Below are 23,148 nucleotides of genomic sequence, written 5' to 3'. Positions count from 1 at the left end.
GTTCGGGCCGCCGTGCCGCCTGCGGCAGCACGTGCTCCTGTCGCTGGCGCAGCAGTTGGCTGCCGACATCGCGACGGACACGCGCCTCAAGCACAGGTACACTGTCGTCCGGCCTGTCGCTGGTGATAGCGGCGTGCCGCGCGGCCGAGCCGGCGCGCGTGTTCGGGCCGCCGTGCCGCCTGCGGCAGCACGTGCTCCTGTCGCTGGCGCAGCAGTTGGCTGCCGACATCGCGACGGACACGCGCCTCAAGCACAGGTACACTGTCGTCCGGCCTGTCGCTGGTGATAGCGGCGTGCCGCGCGGCCGAGCCGGCGCGCGTGTTCGGGCCGCCGTGCCGCCTGCGGCAGCACGTGCTCCTGTCGCTGGCGCAGCAGTTGGCTGCCGACATCGCGACGGACACGCGCCTCAAGCACAGGTACACTGTCGTCCGGCCTGTCGCTGGTGATAGCGGCGTGCCGCGCGGCCGAGCCGGCGCGCGTGTTCGGGCCGCCGTGCCGCCTGCGGCAGCACGTGCTCCTGTCGCTGGCGCAGCAGTTGGCTGCCGACATCGCGACGGACACGCGCCTCAAGCACAGGTACACTGTCGTCCGGCCTGTCGCTGGTGATAGCGGCGTGCCGCGCGGCCGAGCCGGCGCGCGTGTTCGGGCCGCCGTGCCGCCTGCGGCAGCACGTGCTCCTGTCGCTGGCGCAGCAGTTGGCTGCCGACATCGCGACGGACACGCGCCTCAAGCACAGGTACACTGTCGTCCGGCCTGTCGCTGGTGATAGCGGCGTGCCGCGCGGCCGAGCCGGCGCGCGTGTTCGGGCCGCCGTGCCGCCTGCGGCAGCACGTGCTCCTGTCGCTGGCGCAGCAGTTGGCTGCCGACATCGCGACGGACACGCGCCTCAAGCACAGGTACACTGTCGTCCGGCCTGTCGCTGGTGATAGCGGCGTGCCGCGCGGCCGAGCCGGCGCGCGTGTTCGGGCCGCCGTGCCGCCTGCGGCAGCACGTGCTCCTGTCGCTGGCGCAGCAGTTGGCTGCCGACATCGCGACGGACACGCGCCTCAAGCACAGGTACACTGTCGTCCGGCCTGTCGCTGGTGATAGCGGCGTGCCGCGCGGCCGAGCCGGCGCGCGTGTTCGGGCCGCCGTGCCGCCTGCGGCAGCACGTGCTCCTGTCGCTGGCGCAGCAGTTGGCTGCCGACATCGCGACGGACACGCGCCTCAAGCACAGGTACACTGTCGTCCGGCCTGTCGCTGGTGATAGCGGCGTGCCGCGCGGCCGAGCCGGCGCGCGTGTTCGGGCCGCCGTGCAGCACGTGCTCCTGTCGCTCGCGCAGCAACTGGCCGCCGACATCGCGACGATGTTCTGGCAATTTCGATTATATTGTATTGTATAATTTCTGCCCTCTTCAATCATTCGGTAAATATGATTTCTTCTCCTTATTTTATTCCGCAACCATTTGTGTAAGTAGTACGCACATATTAAAGACGTTACAAATGGATTCATTTTTCATCGCTATGAAGAATGTTCACTAATTTTGACTTTTAGCTTTACGTATTCTCTATAACAATTTTTTTTTTTCAACCTTTTTAACCATTTCTTCAGTTACTTCCATTGTAGGGTGCCCCGAGCTAGGGTAATTTTTCGTGATCCATTAACATACTAGCCAGTATCTCTTTTTGGTTTAAAAGACTTTGCACCTCATTCTTACTGTTTATTGAACCAACTTCGTTATTTTAAAGCTTCGACATAAATCATAAACATGGAAGTTTTTTTTCTTTTCTAATATAAGTTCTAATAATAAGTTCTCTTATAATAAGTTCTATTTAAAATAACAAAATTTTAATTATTATTTGATATTCTTCAGGTACTTAGAAGAGGCCATAATGAACCTGGACAGCTCCAACCCTGTGACGCGCGAACACCTGCCGATAGTGATGCAACACCTCCAGAAACAGATTATGACGTTCCTGTCTGCCAACCCTGGCCACGAGCTTTCCCGACAGTTCAGGATGCTGCTGATGGCGACCGAGGCCCTCGTCGTGAAGACCAAATGACCGCACTGCCACTGCAGGTGCAAATAACGTCAGTGCTGTGACAAAAAACTGTATGTGATAATATATGACCGGTGTTAAAATGTGATTCGTTTTGTGTAATGTGTGATAATGTGAACTTGTGTGTGTGACAGATGATCTGACAAACTATTAAGTTTATTAGTATTGAGCTTCTCCTACATTAAGTATATGTAGTATACTACATGTCTGTTTATTGTCTTTGTCTGTTATAGATATACCGTGTTATTCAAAATAACACCAATCGCATATTAAATCTATTGTACTCTCTGTCAAACGTCATATTAATTTGACAGCAAGGGGCACAACAATTTGACACAGCATGTATTTGCTTCAGGTATTTATTTGTATTTGTTTCAAAATAAAAATATAAAATTTGTTTCAATCTTTAGCACCGATCACTACCATCAAAATTAGAATACACATACTCTGAGTTTGGTGGTCTACTTTAACATGACATTGGCTAACTTGTGTAATGCCTTCCACAAAGCCACAGAAGGAAGAATAGAACAAAATACAACAATATAGAACAATTTGACACCTAAGATAGGCGTATTAAGTGGGTAAGACCTTAGACTGTTCTAGAAATTTCTAACGGAGTTGTTGTAATGTAACATGGAGTCTTATTTTCGTGTTCAGACTCTCATATTTTGGTCCTTGTGTGTGATAATATGACTATTTAAGTATTGTACCATAATTTCATTTGTGTGCTATTTTTTGTCAATTGATTATAGTAATAGTTATATAGGCAGCCGTCCGACCGGCTATGACATACAGAGCCGAATGCTGGCCACTCAAACAGCAGCACAAACATCAATTGCACTGCGCAGAGATGAAGATACTCAGATAGGTGGGCAGGTGGTGTAACTAGGCTGAATCAGGTCAGAAACATACACATAAGAGGCACCTTTAAAGTAAGACCAATCCCAGATAAACTACTGGAGAGCCGTCTGCGGTGGTACGGACATGTTATGAGGCGACCATACAACCACATGAGCAGAAAAGTGTTAGATATAGTAACTAAACCTCGAGGACAAGGAAGACCCTGAATCACATGGATGTCTATAGTAAATAAGAACCTGAAAGAAGCCCACATAAACAAAGAGACGACCCAAGACCAAGCCACCTGGAGACACATGATATGAAGGGCCTACCCCAAATAAAATGGGAAAAGGCCAGACCAAGAAGAAGATTTTAGTAATAGTTAGTAGGCAGCAGAAGCGCTATTAACATTTAAGTTGATGATTCGATTTCAACATTATTTCAAGGGCTGACTTAAGGCATAAGTGAATAGTTGGTATGATACTTTACAGTATTTTACTGGGTCAAACTTACTAACGGTGCCTGGTACTGTTACCTTCGTTTCCTAAGGATTCTCAAAGCAGAATTTCATGTTCCAGGTGGTTAAAGTTTTCTCAATTTAAATAGGTGTGTTTGAATGTCTCATCAATCATAAACTTAGTATACTAACATAATAAACAAAAGACTCTCCTCATTACGACGAGACTAAATTGAAAATGTTCATGTGTGCTGGTTTTACTGATGTGTTAGTGAGTTAGTGAAGTGTGTAGTATTTTCCTTGGTCAATCCCTACGACAAATATTGATAAACGGCGTCGTATTCACGTATACAATATTTTATTTTCTAACACATTTTTTTTTCATTAGTATAATCTTTATAAAATAGAGTGTTTACTGCGTATATAAAATGTAATATTTAGTGCATATTATTTTCTACGAAAATAAATATCACGAAAGTAGTATTGAACAATAGTATTTACCTGTGAAATGTTTCTTTAGTTGGGTTGTTGCTGTATGTAACAACACAATCTAATACACTATACTCCAACACAGAACAATAACGATAAAAACACTAAAATTAAAATGCGGTCCAATTTGACAGGAGACTAATGGACACTAAATGGTTTCAAAACGATTTCATGGTATTTCATCCATTCCGTCTCTTTCTCATACCTAGGTTTTTATATAAGGATAGTTATCTCACATTCACTTCACAGGGTTCGTCTTTATACTAAGTTTATGGAAACTGAAAGATTTTTGAATTATGATGAATGTTAGTTATATTAATAATATCTTGTGATATCATTAAACCTTAAAACCTTAACCTCATCTATTGTTTGGTAAAGTAGTTACTCAATTTTTTTCTTGAAGTCAATTATTAATAACTGTATAAATAATATAATGTATTGAAAAGACTTGCATTAATTTGTTAGTTGCATTTTATAATATTGATAAAATGCTCAATGACAAACATAATGTTTGTTACACATAATGCGAAATGCCCCCGAATTAAGTTGTGTCTGAGATTCCGCAACCGCCCCTTTCAATAGAAACTTTTTGCCTCGCACAAACTCAAAATTAATCTCCCGGCTGCTCTATTCCCGGTTTGATGCCAGTAATGGGCTTTTAAATCTAGAGCGAACTTCCATCGCAAAGGGCTGGTAAACGCTTAACATATCCTCAGGTATTGCTAATGTCCGTGGGTGGCTGTGTTTTTTTACTTTCCATCAGCTAAATTAGGATATCAACCCCACCATTTGTATGTGTGGTGGTCCTCCACAGTGCGGTTTTCAAGGAGCTTTATTCCACGTACTACAAACCTGTGGAATGAGCTTCCTTGTGCGGTGTTTCCGGGACGATACGACATGGGTACCTTAAAAAACAGCGCGTACAACTTTAAGGCCGGCAACGCTCCTGTGATGCCTCTGATGTTGCAAGATAATGTGGGCGGCGTTGATCGTGACAGGTGACGCGTACGCTCATCCTTCTCTTCCATAAAAAAGCTAAGATTATTTAAAAAATATTGAATTGTATCAATAAATAATAATTAATATTACCAATCATTTTAACATCATTTATTTATAGTCTTATAAAAATTATTAATTTTAATTCGCTCATATTATGTTATGATCACTATCACACTATGCTCAACATGAAACAGAGTTTATAATTGACAGAACATATTATTTTAGGATTTGTTTTATATTAATGACTTGTTAATTAGTAGGATATCGTATAGTCATTTGCTATTACTAAAGTTTAACCCGGACAACTCGGGGATTCTATCAAGTATTATATAAAAAAAACATTGCGTGCGTACAAACTACACATGTCAGAAGTGAAACCTGCATGGTGCATGAAGCTCTAAACTGCATATGAATTCCGGTTTTATTGGTACGTGTTGCTAGGATGACACATGATTTCAACCGCTATGAAAGATATTCCTACCACCACATATATATATAATAATATGTTCTCCTGGTGTCTATGTAGTAATACGTCGTGCGCTTGGAGTCAGAACATATTAAGGTAAACTCGCGCCATTCTTAAGACAATCTCTTCATTAACTATGATCGCCTGGTACCAAAACATTGTATTATGCTTCCTATCTCATTATCTCCCATGTTAAATATTATGAATTGATGTGACTGCTCTTTTTACTGTCGCTTTTTCGTTTCATCGACTTTCAAATCACAACGATGATAAATAAGTTTTCACTTCAATAGTATGCATATTTCTGTCTCATTCTTTGCCGGCTTCATCCTACACATTTTTATATTTGTGTCTCTTACCTGTCGTTTTTTCCGTTGCATCCGGTTTGAAATCACAACGATTCTAAAGAAGTTTCACTTGAAAAATATTATTATTGACTCTAGGGTCTCTCTAGACTCTTCCGCGGCGTGCTAAAATAAATAATTTTACAACTAGCTTAAACAAATTGTTAGGTTATATATATTTTCAGGCAAAACAATTGTTGATTTCTTAGTAATATATTGTCTTTTATTAACGCGAGTGTTACACATATAAATAAAACAGTTGTTGAAGGATTACAACGCGTGTGATTGTAATTGTTTTTAGTAGATTAGTTTTTGTGTAAAAGTCAAAGATTATTTTTATTTTAGCTGACCTGATGTTTCGTGACACTTTCAGAGCAATCCCCTGAAAACGTGCTCCTTTTAATCCTTTAAAATGTGTTTTATTTAAGTGATAATTGTATTAAAACTCAAATATTTATAATTTAATAATAATTTAAAGTGAGAATTTACCTATTAGATAAATAATCGAAGCATAAAAAGCAAGACACTTAGCGAGAGATTTTCATTTTAGAATACTAATATTGAGTTAAGAAATATTTCAATAAGTAGCTTGATAGCTCCATTACTAATTTTATAGAAATTACCATACATTTTTTTTTATAATTCTTTTGAATTTCTAGGATCCTACAATAAATGATTTCCAAATACAATTTTGAATTAAAATATTCGTTTTAATCTGAAAAATTAATTAGCAGATTTTGATTTTAGTATCTACTGATACGGGGTCACAATCTTAAACAAACTTATTGAATGTAAATCGGTTCAAAAATTTAGGGCATTCAACAAAAATTGCGTGCGTTCAAAGTACAGGTGAAGTGTCAGAAGTGAAACCTGCATTGTGCATGAACCTGCATATGATGTCCTGGTACATGTTGCTAGGATGAGACATGAATGCAACCACTATAAAACACATCACCGCTACTATTTTTTATGTTCTCATGGAGTCTATGTAGTAATACGTCGTACGCATGAGAATATATTTAAGGTACACTCGCGTCATACCTAAGACAACGTCTTCTTCAACTATGATCGCCTGGTACCAAAACACTATAGCCTATCTCATTTTCTCTCACATTAAATCTCATGATTTTATGTATCTGTCTTTTTTTAGTGTCGCTTTATCGTTTCATCGAATTTCAAATGACATTGATCTTAAAGAAGTTTTCACTTCAAAAAAAAAGTATCAACTGGATTTTAGTAGCGTGCGTAACGAAATGGAGAGAGGTAACATACTGCTGCGGCCCGTGTACAATTTTGAAACAAATTTTAATGAAAACGTTTGTATTTGGTCCTCATCAAACCGGGCTGAAATCATAGACCTGAAAAGTATTATTTCTTCAATTTCCTCACCATATGTGATTAATTCCTGACAATATTATAATATATATTTTTTTGTTATTTATATATTACATTGGTACTGTATTGAATATGTGCGGATTTGTATATATACCTCTAGTTACGACTAGAGTCTAGTGTAAGGTTTTAATGTAATAGGTAGTCAACAAATTGATATTATACCTTAATTACACAAACGCAACAGACTGGTTGCTTTACTACTAACTCCATATTATCGCTTTGAAAGTAAGCATGATATTATAAATGTATCTTCGTTGGAAGTTCGACTGTATTGCTGTCTCAGTCTACATACTGGGGTAAGACAGAAATGTCTACACTGCCGACTAGGTATAGTTTTCGCCACGTAAAAAGAGCACTGGCGATCTGATTAATATTAGTTTGCCAAAGAAGTGGGCGGTAAAATTAGATTACATTTAAGTAGATAAAAGTAATCAATTTAAAAATAATCATTAGGAGCTACCAATAAGTTACGTCACGTGAAGGGAGGGGATCGACGACCCAAATTTTGTGACACTTCATTTTTTCAAACTAATATTTTATTCTACCTAAGTATTCCAACACTTAATGTAGTTAAACTACATGCACACCTACTAAACTTGGAAATATAAAATATTTTTTATTATATTTTGTTAATTTTCGTGCCTTTGTTTGATTTTATTGTAAAATAATTTAAATGGAAATAAAAATTATTTCGGAACACTACATACTGTGTCAGTTTAAAAGAATTCTAAGTTTAAAATTGCAAAATATCTGACATCACACTAGGTAAGGGGGTTGACATGTGACCAGCTGTGACAAGGACGGGGAGTGGTCCAAAAATCATGACATTCGTGGGACCTAATTAATGGATGGGCCCTTATAGTTAACACATAAAAAACAACACCCAGAGCTCTTATTAGGTGGAATATTATACGAAGATGAATCATTGGAGAAGTGGTTGATTGTTTCTTTCCTTGGGTCCTGTGATCATCAATTGTAACTTAAGGGGTTGATGATACAGGCGTAATAGTGAAAAATGTTTTGCTACTAATAAGAATATTTGTATTATAACGAAACTGTAATAAAGATGATTATTAATATATACGATTTTCATTTAATTATGACTCATTAATTCGGCTGTGGTTCAGTATGGTACTTAGCTTGGACGAAATAACCACTGGGCACAAATCCATGCTGTCTTTTTAATAAATGCAATGAAAAGTTACTCCAAGTTTAATTATTAACCCTGTCATGTAATTCCATAGTGACAAAGGTAAGATAAAGTCAAACGGCCTTACAAATAAAATTGGCATAAGGTTATAACTAAGCATAAACCAAGAATATGTAAAATGTTTACAAATAGACATTTTGCTTACGAATGGTTTGTTCGGACGTATAACGTTTCCCGCGTTTATTTGCATGTCAGCTTGTCATTAGGAAAACTTCAGAATTATCATTGTATTGACAGTGTTGTCAACGATATTGTAAACATTTTGCATTTTCTTTGTTTATCATCAGTTATAACTTTATACCAAGTTTATTTGTAAGGCCGAAAGTGTTTTAAATTTTTTTTCGTGTTTAATAATAACACAGATGAGAATACCTGTATGGTATCAGTAACGACCAGCAGTTGTCATGGGTTGACAGAAATGCTTCAAGATTGTAATTGTATAATTACACATATAATTTCTTTTGATTGTCCCATATTATTTTTTTATTTGCCCATTTTTGTGATAAATGTTTCACTTTGATATCTACTACACGACGACAATATCTCTTGACCTCGCTGGAAGGTGAAGCCCCCTCCCGTTCCCCTTTCACGCCCTCGTCCTGTTGCGTCAGTACGGTGTGCAGTTTCATTACCGTGAGGTAAGTACATGTCGTGATATTTTCCCGCTATCAAAAGATTAAAATAATAATAATGCGCATTACACCACAACACCTATATATCAATATATAATGCTGAAAGAAGAAATCGTTGTTTATTTATTAATAACTAGCTGACCCGACAAACGTTGTTCTGTATATAATAAATAAAATAATGATTTTTTATGAATATCATAACATCAAAAATTACTTCGTAAAATATGCACCCTGCTGTGCGTCAATAAATTCTCTTAAATTTGTTGTTTTTATTTAATTTATTATTAATCAGATCTCCTGTAAATCGAAATGTACAGCATACTTTGTCAGACTCTGACATAGCACAAACAAAAACTCATGAAACAGCGACACAGCGCAGCAGCAAGTGACGCAGGGGATCCCCTGATAAGTCATGCACGACGGAGGATATCAAGAATATACTGGCGGAATGGAAGAATAACGAAAATTCTCTACTTAATAAACTGGTAAAAGACGTAGCCGAAATCAAACATCAAAATACTCAAATAAAAGAATCTAACAAAGAAATTGAAAAAGCATTAGAATTCTTGAATTGTCAGTATGAAGCTATGAGGAAGAAAATGGAATTATTAGAAAGTGAACGCAAAGAGCATATTTCACAAATCTAAATTCTTGAACAAAAAGTAGAAGAATTAAACCGTACACTGAAATCATCGTCTATCGAAATAAGAAATATGCCTTCTATGAAAAACTATGAAAATAAGGATGAGCTGTCCAGTATCGTAGTCAAAACCTGTAAGGCTCTAAATGTTGATATAGAGAAACGAGAACTAAAAGATATATACGTAATACGTGGCAAAGGAGGTAACAATACCATTGTGACTGAATTAAATATATATATAGAAATAATGTCATCAAAGGTGTAAAATTGTATAATAAACAACACCCCAACTCTCGCTTGAATACTTCTGTTATAGGACTAGACGGTGATAAAAAACCTATCTATATATCTGAGGCACTTACTTACAAAGCACGAAGACTATTCTATATAGCGCGTGACTTAGCCAAGACAGAAGAATTTAAGTACTGTTGGGTAAGTAACGGTAAAATATTTTTGAGGAAAACCGATCAATCGCAACACATGGAAATCAAAAACGAATTTCAGTTAATCAGTCTCAGAAGCAAAAAGTGACTAGATTCGATTTTGTTGAATACAAATAATTTTCCATTATTTCTGTATAAGTTGTGCATATACTCATATTTATTGTATTTCTCTCAAGGTAAAAAACTGTTCGTAAAAACACCAAGTAATATAAACATAGAGCAGAAACTGGGTAACAATACACTTAGGGACATAATATATAATTTCAATCCCTTTCCGATAGGATTTCAAAAGTCATGTTTAATCAAATATAAAATTCAATGTCGCAAATAATATAACTCTAGCTTATGACCTGGATCAAATATCTGCCGGGGACGCATATGAATGTCGTCCTGAAACATGTAAAGAATTGCTAATATCCCCGAATGATACCTCAAACCTTAAAATCCTTACACAGAACATAAGAAGTATCTCTCGTAATTTTTCGGAATTACTAGTATTACTAACAAGAATTGATGTGAACTTTGATATTTACATATTAACAGAGTCCTGGAATTCTAAAACAATTTATTTTCCCTCTATGGTAGGATATAATACCTACTATACTTAGAACAATTCCAATCAAAACGATGGGATCGTTGTTTATGTTAAGCAAGGCTTAAATTATGTAGTAAAAGAACACATACTAAGTGATGCAACTTGCATATTAATTGAGGTCAATACAGATACAGTAGTTATTGGCCTCTACCGTTCTCCTTCTTTTAAAAACACAAGCAATTATGTGAATTCACTTGACAATTTACTTGATACTTATAAAACGCACAAAACTATTGCTATATTGGGAGATATAAACATTGATGTAAGAAATGACATTGATTGTAATTCTGCTGATTATCTAAACTTATTGGCAAGTCACGGGCTCATGGCTGGTCACAACTATCCTACCAGAGGTAAAAATTGTTTAGACTACGCTATAATAAAAGCGAAATTACCATCCACGACCCTTGTTATAACACCATCGATTACAGACCACTCAGCGGTCATTATTAAGATTAGTTTAAATTCTAAAAATACGCAAAATACCAAGATATTAAAAACAAAATAAGATATGATTTGATCGCTAAAGAAATTGAGAAAATAGACTTTAAGCCTATCATCAACTCAAATGATCCTAATTGGTGTTCTAAAGAAATAGTTGATACTTTAACTAAAACAATCTCAAAATATACAACCACAACATTAATTCCCAAGAAGTATCACTGTATCAAGCCTTGGAGTACTCCTGGTCTCATACGTTGTATCAAAACCCGTGACAAAATAAACATAAAACATAAACCGTGACATACAAAGTCTAAAAAAGAACCTGACAATCAAATTCTCAGTATTACTTACAAGCGATACAAAAACCACTGTAACGATTTATTAAAAAGATTAAAAAGAACATATGAACAAATTGAATTAAAAAAACACGCTAAAAATCCTAAAAACACATGGACACTATAAGAAAATTCACAAACACAACTAACAAAAAAGAATTAGCTAGCTAGTATTTTGCTTTTATTGGCAAGGATCTATCAGACAAAATTCCTCACGTTCAATGTCCCGTAGATTTAAATTGTTCTAATAAAAAACCAATGACGCCATCAAACTCTATGGTGATGTTGAAAACAACAGAAAAAGAAATAGAAAACTTAATAACGAACCTTAAAAATGACTCAGCTGTTGGATGGGACAATATATCATCAAAAATAATAAAATTGAGCAGACACATCCTTGTTCCACTTTTAACGCACATCTTTAATTTGTGTATTGAAACGAGTACTTTTCCACAGGTTTTCAAACTCTCCATAATTCTACCCATATATAAATCAGGAGAAAAATCATGTGCCAATAGCTAAAGCCCTATTTCAATTTTAGCGACTATTTCCAAATTATTTGAAAAAATTATGAGTAAAAGACTTATGTCTGCGAAAGCCTTTGACACCGTTTCTATACCACTTCTTTTAGACAAAATGGAGGCAATTGGAATAAGAGGAAAGGTTCATTCACTTTTTAAGGATTACCTTACAAACAGAAAGCAAAGTGTAAAAATAGGTGATTATGTAAGCTCTTTTCATCCAGTAACTCACGGTGTACCTCAGGGCAGTGTGCTCGGTCCTGCTTTGTTTTTGATTTATGTGAACGACCTTTGTCATCTTAATCCAATTAACTGCAAAACATTTATGCATGCCGATGATACGGCCTTAATTTTTCATGCCGATTCTTGGGCAGATGTCAAAACCAAGGTTGAAATAGGACTTCGAAAAACTTTTCAATGGCTTCAACAGAATTTGTTAACCCTTAACATTCTTAAAACAAAATATATAACCTTTGGCATTACTACAAGACAAATTTACTCAGACGAAAATTTTTCCGTACAAGTTCATAATTGTAAGAAAGTCTTGCCTCAAAATAAAGGATGCTCTTGTGTTTACCTTAATAAAACGAAAATAATTAAATACCTAGGAGTTCTAATCGATGAGACTCTATCATGGAAACCGCAAATTGATCTACTGTCAGAAAGGACTAGAAAACTTATTTTCGTATTTAAAACCTTACGTCAGATTGCTGATTTCACTCTTTTGAGAAATGTTTACTTTGCATTAGCACAATCCTTATTAACTTATTGTATTAAATCTTGGGGTGGCGCTCGAAAATCATGTCTTTTGAAGCTTGAACGGGCCCAACGTGCTCTATTAAAAATATTAATTATTTGCAAACCCTTTCGGTATCCTACTTGTGAACACTAAATGCGATGTCTTGTCTGTAAGACAATTGTTTATTAGGGACACTATAATGGCACAGCACTCAAAACTTATATTTGTTCCAGAAGCAGTAACAAAACGACGAAAAGATAAAGTCTGTCCTACAAACACTTTTAAAACTTTTTTTATACGTCAATTTCAATGCTATATTGGTCCCATCCTCTATAATAAATTAAACAATATTATTAATATATAAACTCTGAAAACAAATTTAACTGTAAAAAAAAGTTGACTGTTTGGTTAAAAAATAAAAAGTATGATGAAATTGAAAATTTGTTTATAGCTATACGTTAAATTATTAATTATTCAGCCTTACTTACCTTACCGATATACGCACAACATACAGAAAAAAAAAAATTAAATTTCATTGTTTATTTTATACTATTATCTTATAAAATTATAGTATGCATAATAATAAGCTTATATTTCACATCTACAATAAATTATCTCTATTTATCTATATGTATACATGTACCCTTATATATTGTATCTTTAAAATTATCTTTAATACTTTATTATACATTATTACTTTAAAAGTTCAAAATAAGCCCAAGTCAACAGTCTTTGTAGTCAACCCAAATGTTTTTAAGTATACCCTCAATGTTATTACTGACCGCTCAAGTACTAACCAGTAATATGTATGATAGACAAATGTTATTTATTTTCTCGTAGAACTGTTAAAAAATTTTTTTTTTCCATAAGTTAAATTCTTATATACGCTTTTATGTATTAAAGTTATCTGTATAAAACAATGTATCTGGAAGTAACTAGTATTAAAATACAGGCCCCGCCTAGTTTAATGCTAGTGACAACTAAAATAATATAAAATATTTTGACTAACTATTAGAAACACTACTTATCCTACGGGATTAGTGGTGCGATTATTTACAAAAGCATTGTGAATATTTGAAAATTATTTTGATGTATTTGTCCAGAAAAATGTCGTGTATGTTCCATTACTTGTATTGTTATTATAGTATAATAATATTAAGTAGAATTAAGTGAACTAAGTAATGTATGAAGGATTTATAATAAAGATTTCTTTCTATATATTAAAAAAAAATTAGCAGCATTTTCAAATCGGTCCAGCCGTTCTCGAGTTTTAGCGAGACTAACGAACAGCAATTCATTTTTATATATATATAGATAATATCCTAGTGATACTTTTTGACTATGGGCATGGAATTTTTTTAAATATTAAACCATAGGTATAATTTTCATCTTCTTATGTAAATAGAGGGTAGCCCAATCACTAAATTTCTTTTTTCAGCTTAGTAAAACGCTTTTTAAAAAGCTTCTTTATATTATCATTAACCGACTTCAAAGGAAGAGGGTCTTAATTCAAGTATTTTTTATGTTTGTACACCGCTTACGCTGATATTATGATCCGATTAACATGATTTACCTTTAGTTTGATGATGTTTGCCATTATCCCATAAAAATTTACATAGTTTGCCCATTACTTTTCATTTTTCGGAGTCGATTCCTTTTTTCCGTTCCCGTTTCTTGGTAACTATCTATATTGTTTAACGGCCGATTCCAATAACGTATCTCTAGTTACGGATACATTGCTGTCACCGGTTAATGACAAGATCTTATCTATCCATAGTTATGACCAATATAGTTATAGTCCAATATATAGGTTATTGAAATGTTAAAGGTTAGATTTGTCTAAAATAACAGAAAAGATTTAATTTAATAAAATTCTTATGCAAACTCGCGTACTCTTAATTTATTTTTAAATTATTAATATGTTTTGGGTTGAGCATTAGCTCAAGCCCTCGTTGCCAATGCTCTATTTTAATAAGATAAAGTAATAAATATTATGTTTGAGGGTATTCATAAAAATTGCATTCAAGTAACGTTGCAAATCACTTTCTAATCGGAAAGATTTCTAGAATGTGTTTCATCGGTAAAATGAATTTAAGAAAATCGAAATCTTTGGGAGATCTAAGTGAATCTGACGTTGTGGATTTTGGTCCCGAAGCTGATGGATACGAGGGAAGTGATCAAAGTAACAGCAGCGACGTGCGTTATGAACACGCGCGGGCGTCCACTATCACCTCTATCGTCAATAAATTGGAAAACATATACGGTAAGATCTGGAGTTTTCATACATAGAACTCCTCAAGCACTGTGGTTTATCTTGTTCATAAGCATGTCCTCTATTAATAATAGGTACTTTCGTCTACTACTACTACTACTACTTAATCTAATGAGTAAAGGCGTAAACAAATCCATAGTGGCGTTTTAGAAGGATATCCTACAAAAAGACTGGATGGAAGTAGGAAGATGCAGATTATAACTATATATATTTAAAATTATCAAGGTTGTGACGTCTACCAATTTTAATTTTATTATAGGAAGAATATCGAATTGGAAGTAAATTGCATTCTTAAGTTTTTAATTTTGTCGTTCGTGTAGGTAAAATTTTCATCACACTATTTGTATTATCATAATAAAAACCATTTCTGGTATAAATTCTTTACAATAGTCGCATCCAATATTATGAAAGCTTATACTTATATATTATAGATATTACTTTCTTATTTTTAAAGCAAGAATACAAAACTGTTTGCTTGCGAATATCGACTATGAGTAAATACAGCTCCAATTGAAATAATCTACCCACTATGCTCTTGTGATTTACCTACTTAGTACCTATGTAGAGAAAAATCAAATCTCTTACGGTAGCTAGTGTAGCAGGATCGATATAACATCTTTGTACACACCGCTCACCGCTCTTCGACATTTCCCTTAAAGCCTCGCCTAATACCTATCGGATAGCTGGGTCTCGAAATCTTAAGCTAAATTATTGGCTTCGAAGAAGCTGGGCGTCATAAATAGACCACGGTGATACTTCAAGTTGGCCCGGCGATACACGTCCACATATGAATTATTTCTGTCATCTAAAAATTAATTATTTTGATCTATATTATTTTATTGGTATGCTGTTTTGGTGTATTTAATAAATAAATAAATCTTGGTCTGGCGCACCCCAGTATAAGCTCATTTGAACGCGTGCAAAGAAGAATTGCTCGAGTTTCCACGTACCACCAAGCTATGGAATGACCTTCGTTGTGCACTGTTTTCAGGACGATACGGCGGGTACTTACCTTTAAAAAAAGCGTACACGTTTCTAAAAGGCCGTAACGCCTGTGATTCCTCTGGTGTTGCATGAGAATGTGGGCAGCGGGCGGTGATCACTTTAAATCAGGTGACCCGTACGCTCGTTTGTCCTCTTATTCCATTAGAAAAAGAAACATCCAATTTATAAATACACATTGTTACATATATACCTAAATACTCCAAGAAGACATGGTCGGCGATATTCACTTGCCGTTACGTGAGTCACGAATTGTATTTTCTTCTATTCTCATTTAAAAATTGATTTGTTATTTCAGTGCAACTTGCGGAAACCCGGGAAGCCTTCCAGATATATATGCGTGAAACAGTTAGGTGAGTAGCTATCTACCTGGTGCAACGTACAATACATACCAAATACACCAAAAAAATGCGCTGCGATTCTTTTCAAATTGAAATCCAAAAAATATTAGTTATAAAATTAATATAAATAACTTCCTTCCCGAGGAACATATTCTACATTTTGTACCAACTGCGAGAAAATAAGAAATAACGTATTTATTCAAAATAATATTATAATAGTAATAATAACAAGTTAAATTACTGTCAACACTCATCATTCAGAAATCATAATTTTTTCGCTTGTCAACATTTTTGTTATTTTAGTGTTTCAAGTACAAAATTATCTCTCTAGACTCTGAATGAAATTCAGTACTTGTTCAGTACAATATTATGTCATTGTTTTTAGAGGCATTGAATCAGTGATCGAATGACCAATTTTAAGTCAATATTATTAGTCACAGAATATGTCATTTTTAGCAGGTGGTACTAAAATAATTAAGTTAACAAGTTCTAATTTTAGAACTCCTACTCGGATTCGAGAAAAATATTAAAATATATTTTGTTATACAGTACTGCGATGGATACAGAAAGGAAAAACGAAATACTGACCGAGTTCCTGCGGAGTGACGTAAGTGTTACTTTATAAGCACTCAGGATTACTTGGACGTATGGAAGAGCGAGGATCTGGACGATTTCGAGTCCATCAAGTTCTCTATGGTGTGTTTATTGGCTTTCGTCCGTAGCCCGGCGGAAACTGAAGGTTTTTTCCGCAAAATTGCGGTTGACGTTGTCATGACGATTAAGAGCAACCGGAGTTATATAATTAAGCAAAATGTCATAGTTCACATCTGCAATACCTAACACCCAGCCAGTATTGGGTGGACCGAGTTGGGTGCGGGTAGGCGCCTTATGCTAATTATGTTTGATGTATTTCCCTGGGCATTTGGTGGTACTAATTACATCCGGGAAAAACTAAGTTCGATTAAACGTTGTACTTTACACGCCACACGCATTTCGACTTTTTTTATGAAAATAAGGGACGAGACGAGCAGGACGTTCAGCTGATGGTAATTCATACGCCCCGCCCATTACAATGCAGGATTATTGAAAAACCCAGAAATTCTGAGCGGCATTACAACTGCGCTCGTCACCCTCAGACATAAGTTGTCAAGTCTCATTTGTTCAGTAATTTCACAAAACACATAATTGAACGGCTGTTCTAAAAAATGACTTTGCCTTCTTATAATATTTCTATCGACAACGCTCTCGTCCTCTTATATATATACCCCCCTGGTTGTATTTTGATTATTTTTGTAGTGAAAAGTTCTATAAACGTAGCAATTTATTTTGAGAGTATTGAATTAGTCTGAGCCGCTACGCTCGCTTAGCTTAGCTTAGCTCAGTAATATTTCGTAATTTTGCGAGACATTGCCCGCATGCATACTTTTATTTTATATTAATATTTTGAAAAAGTATGTGTTTAGGAACTATTACAAAATTTCACAAGAATAACATCAGAGTCACTGCGGTCCGTCATAGAGGACACATTCACTACAGTTTTCCCGCGCTCGTACCAGCCCATACTTGACATCTGTCAACAGCGCCTCGTGACACACGTCAACACTACATTGCAGAACGCCTTCAACAAACGTAAGTAGACTGTTAAGGTTTCTCAACATCACTGTAGACAAAACAATAAAGTATTAAATATGTCATTTTTCTGAGCCCCTTGCTAATCATCGATATCAATAGGTATTCCGTCGTTATCATTATTTTGTATTTATATTTGTCTCACCTATCAATCGATCGAGAATCTGCATTCCAATAAGGTATTCTTATTTTCAAAAACGATATACCAACGGAGTACAGAAAATGTTTATTCGTCACATTGATTTCCAATCGATGAATTCCAATCTAAAAACGACATTAATTCGTTCTGTCAAGACGGGTTAATAAGATAGATTATTACTTAATACGTTAGTATCAATCTCTACTCTATGTTAATACTTACCACTGTTACCATTACCATAATAATAACGTCATTAATGTCTATATGAATTGAATGTTGATGATGCTATCTTAAATAGGCAATTTCTAGAGAGCGACTACTACACATTCAGTATATAATTTTGAACTTTTCCACCCACTGTAACGTTGTATTTACCATTACATACGTTATTTTACATAAAATAATGAAATAAAAATAAACTAATAACATAAAATAATAAAACTAATAAATAATAAAACGTAAACACTTTTGTGCGCGAGCGTAGGCGAGTTTTTTGCTGTTCATAAAAAATGCATGGCTCGCTCGCGTCACCCGTCGCCCGGCTATCGCGATACCACGGCTGCGCTCGGTAATAGCAACACGTCAATATATTATGTGCAGTGACTTATCACGTTTGCCGTAAAATACCTAGTTATATAATTTTTTTAATCACCGGTTGACAACTTAACATAATATAAAAATAAGTTTCAAGGATTATCGTCACCCCGATAGGGGTTCCAGGATAAGATTTTGGAACGTTAAAAGATATCATTCCACCAAGTTCCGGTGATTAGTTACCCGGACACCGAGTATCGGGAATCACCTGCGACACGTCGAGTCATAACTTCCAGCTGAGGGGCCTGCATCGGCGTCTTCAACGTCAGGGGAGTACCGAGCTACAAGGACAAACTAGATCAACCAACAATACACCCTACGACCCTTGCTCAAATTGTATTTTAATTATTTTTAAATATACATCATTTAAAGGCCGGTACGGGTAGTTTCATTTAAGCCCCCCGTAACCGTAGCACCACTTTTGCACTTTGTACCTAGGTTGATCAAAATAACCCTTAAAAAAAGAGATTCGTTGGAGGTACCTTAGCCCAAACAACTATATTAATGATTCTCTGCAGAACCACGACTTACAGCTCTGTAAATTCACTGACTGAAGATAAAACTAGCCTAATAATAAGATTGAGAAACACTCAACTTGCTTCTCCTGATATCCTCCTCTGATTGACTCCCATCAAACTATTTCTCTTAAACATGCCAACCTTCAGCTTCTCTGTCTGTAATACGTCCTTCCAACCCTCAATGTTTTCTTTTTCAAGTCTTCTGAATAATTTCATCACATACGTATATTTCAGTTTCGTCGGATTCGCCATTCTTCTTCAACTCGGTGAATAGAGCGACTCGGATGCTAAAGGATACCATTAAGAGGCACCAGAACCTGCTGGAATCACTCACGCCTGAAGTGAACTGCGACGCTCTGCAGGAGTCCTGTCAGAAGTAAGACAATATTATGATTCTCGGGAGGAACATAAAACCGAGAGCCCCGGTTAGACTACAGCCGGATTAAATTTAAGTTTCAAAACATTTAGGCCTAGTGAGTTACGCCCAATGTTTAATAACACACGAAATTAATAATTTTATACTATAAAAATATACTTAAATAGTAGTAGCGTAACTGGATTGTCGGAAATCCAAAAAACAATCAATCGTCCCTCTCTCCCTAAGCACTACTTGGTATGTTTACTTGGATGATTGCTTTCATTTCATTATACATTCATTCCAAGTTGGCTCTACTTTCAATAACGTTTCTCTACGTTAATGATGTAGTTATGTGACTTCTCATTTATCTGCAGAAAAATGATCACTTACCAATGTTGCAATTGTTGTTACTCCAATTAAACACGTGACAATTTCAAGTGTGATTCACACACGATGGTTCTGTTGTGGTGCAAACATACGTACGGGCCCCCTTATAAACTAAGTCAATAGTTCTTTAAATGCCCTCTTTATTACTTTCTCTCACGCTTTGAAATCTATATTATTTTCACTCAAGCCGCGCTAAATTATATAATTACAGGGTTTTGAAGCAAGAGCTTGTAAGCTGGCGACAGGAATTACTGGGGGTTTTGATCACACAAGCCTTACCAAAGCCAGAATTCCGAACGAAGCTAGATTGCCAGGGACAGGCTGGCTTGGTGAGTTTGCATGTCGAAATCCGTAAATATTTAAGTACCTTATACCTCTGAAAGGACACTTTTGTACATACGCAAGCGATTTGTCGTAAATAATCATGCCAATTTCCAACACCCTTCACAGTCTCACAAAAACTTCATATTTATAACACGAGTGCAAAGCAAGTGCGAGTTTAATTCACGCGCTGAGAATCCCGCTGCAGTGATCTTATCTTTAATATGATATAGAATGAGAAATTCAGACATACAGATAAATATGGTAATTGGTGAATTATTTATATTATGGCAGTTAATAAAACGGCACTATTACAGTCGAAAACGGGGGATAGTAAGCATCCGTTGGAGAATAGTGATGTGAACTCGTCGTTCGAGAAGGTTCTGTCATTATCAGACCTGTCTGTTGTGGTGACCGCGTGTCGCTCAGCTGATCCGGATGTCATCTTCTATCCTTGCCTTCTGCAGCAATCTGTCCTGCTCTCGCTCCTGCAACAACTAACCACTGATATGGTGCATGACACGCTATTGAAGTGCAGGTAACTAAACACAATATTTATTTTAATTAAATTCAATGATAATAATTCATGATACAACTTTCATAATCCTTAGTAATAAAACTAACTGTCCAGTGTACAGGACAGTGGGTACTTCCAATAACAGCTACCTTCAAATTCTGCTGTCAAATAGGAATATGACAAGTGTACGGTAATCCAAATAATTATATCGTTTTGTGACGCTGCCGCATGTTAGGATTTTTTATATATTATATAAGAGGAGGCAAACGGCAAAAGACTCACTTGATGGGAAGTGGTAAGGAGTTGCCCATAGATATCCGCAAAACCAGGTGCCAAGAGATGCGTTGCCGGCCTTTAGGGTGGGATTATGCTCTATGCTGAAAGTCCCAGAGTATGGGAAAACTACAGTCGGTAATTGATTCCAAAAAGTAGCTGTGGGAGCCAAGAAGTTCGCAAAACGCGTGGTCATGCAATGACAGACGTTAACATGATGCGAGTCTAATTTTTCATATTGACACTGGACATCAGTGGAATAATTTGGCTGCTAGTATCAACCCGAACAACTCCTCTGAGCACTCCCCGTGATATATGCGGTAGAATATGCAAAGCGAACCCAACTCATGGACATCCGTATTCCAGATAATAAGAGATGCGTTTCTGGTCTTTGACATGATAAACGATTCAGTAAAATGGTTGGTCGAGGTAAAAAGTTGCCTTCGAAACGCGCAGTTGTTGAATGCCAAAAATTTCATTGTTGTTTCAGATACATTGAAGAAGCTATAATAAACTTAAACAAAATGGACCCTACCACTCGGCTTCATCTTCCGCTGGTCGTTAATGAAGTCCAGAAGAATTTATTCAAGTTCTTAAACTCATATCCTAATCATGTCGCCTCTAAAAGAATTCATTTTATAATTACAGCTGCAACCAACCTCCTGGAGATAAAAAATAAAACTTCATGTTGAAACAATGTTGTTGTTAAGCTTTCAATCAGTTTATTTTGTTACAAAATAAAGAAGTTTTTAAGCATTAGGTACATGTTACTGTATTGTTTAATTAAAAGACGACGAGTTTAGTCATTACACGTGTCCTGTTACATAAAATCCCTCCCTTTTTTATACGATACATTTTGATAATTTATGGATGTCCGAGACATCGGAAGCCCGATGATTATAATAGAGTAGGTACATAATTTTTTTTCTGTCACTTTCTGCTAGATCATTATTCTTCTTCCGTTACATTTTTCTGCTTTTAGCCAATGATATTTAAAAGTATAGATAGGTTACGTAGACAACATTCGGTGTTTGAAAATTATACACTAACGCACACATGAATAATTTAACATTGCAATAGCACACTACATTACAATTACACGTCAAAGAAGGATAGTAAATGAAATTATCGCAAGCGAAAAGGAGTTAACTCTAAATTGCTAATTGCTTCGTATTTGTATAGAGAAAATACAGTTAATTCATCAGATATGATTTTTTACCGTACACCGTGATTTATGCCTAAATTATGATTCATTCATGAGTTCATGTAGTAAAAGCTATAAAGTAGAGGTAGATAATGTGTCATTGATTTTATAAAAAAAAATATTGATTATAATATATAGCCACATTGATGATATTTATTATTTATCTATAAAATAATAAAACAACATACAGACACCAAAACAAAACCGAAAGGTATCTACAGTAAGGGTCCCATTTTTACAATTTTACTAAGAACTGCTCCCAAAAAGATTTAAGATTACAATTATTATTTTTTGTATCTTATATTATTTATGAATGTCTTTTTGTTGAGGGTTTATTACAATAAGGTAATGGGAGAAGAAGAAAATGATCCATTGATTCTTATGCAGTTAGCAAGGGATATACTGAAAAAACTCCTACGTAAACAAATAACACTCACTGTCTACATCCGCTACCTACCCTAAACCTTGTTTTAGTAGTTTGATAGTTCAGCTACCTATATACGCACTTGTTTATTAAAAATTATTACATTCACTGCAACAATGACTTTTTACATCATTTCCTAAAATATTCTACCTCGATCATCCCGCAACAGCAGCGTCAATATTTTGTCATTTCTGTACGTTAATCTATGATCGACTTGGCAGCGATCGGCGTTGTCATGGCAATATATTTATTTTGTTAGATAAATAATGAAATCAAATAAAATGTTATAATTTTCATGAATTCTCTTCTATTCTTAACTGTGGTATGTAAGTTTATGATTTTCTTTTTACTTTCGTAATTAGTGCATCTTCCCATGACACAAGACGGTATTTTAATATTGTACCTATATCTACTATCTATTTTTCTGGAAAACGTGCAGAGGTATTAGAACTTCGGTAAAGCTTTACTTGAGGTTTAAAGTGAAAATATATATGGAAAGATATCGAATGAACACAATGTATCTCCTTCGATATAATATATGTTTCATCCTCAAAGGTTATAAGCTATAACCAAAAAATAG

The 23,148-nt window shown here is 36.2% G+C and overlaps 2 protein-coding genes across 2 annotated transcripts in view; both read left to right on the top strand.

The window, feature by feature from the left end:
* Window positions 1-8,109, top strand: part of LOC126980074 (enhancer of mRNA-decapping protein 4-like) — a 60,824-nt gene extending 52,715 nt beyond the window's left edge. The window contains exon 23 of the mRNA XM_050829691.1: window positions 1,854-8,109. Within this exon, the coding sequence (XP_050685648.1) occupies window positions 1,854-2,043 (190 nt within the window). The 3' untranslated portion in view covers window positions 2,044-8,109. The remainder of the gene's footprint in view (window positions 1-1,853) is intronic.
* An 8,068-nt stretch (window positions 8,110-16,177) lies between these two features.
* LOC126980085 (enhancer of mRNA-decapping protein 4-like) lies at window positions 16,178-21,710 on the top strand. Its single transcript, XM_050829700.1, has 7 exons — window positions 16,178-16,216; window positions 16,754-16,811; window positions 17,668-17,833; window positions 19,319-19,460; window positions 20,041-20,158; window positions 20,468-20,688; window positions 21,431-21,710. Exons 1-7 carry the CDS (start codon window positions 16,200-16,202, stop codon window positions 21,630-21,632), a joined length of 924 nt encoding a protein of 307 aa, XP_050685657.1. The 5' UTR covers window positions 16,178-16,199; the 3' UTR covers window positions 21,633-21,710.
* Window positions 21,711-23,148: the final 1,438 nt, after the last annotated feature.

Source organism: Leptidea sinapis, chromosome 4 (genome assembly GCF_905404315.1).
Source record: "Leptidea sinapis chromosome 4, ilLepSina1.1, whole genome shotgun sequence".
NCBI classification, from domain to species: Eukaryota; Metazoa; Arthropoda; class Insecta; order Lepidoptera; family Pieridae; genus Leptidea; species Leptidea sinapis.
This window is presented reverse-complemented; position numbering and strand designations above follow the sequence as displayed.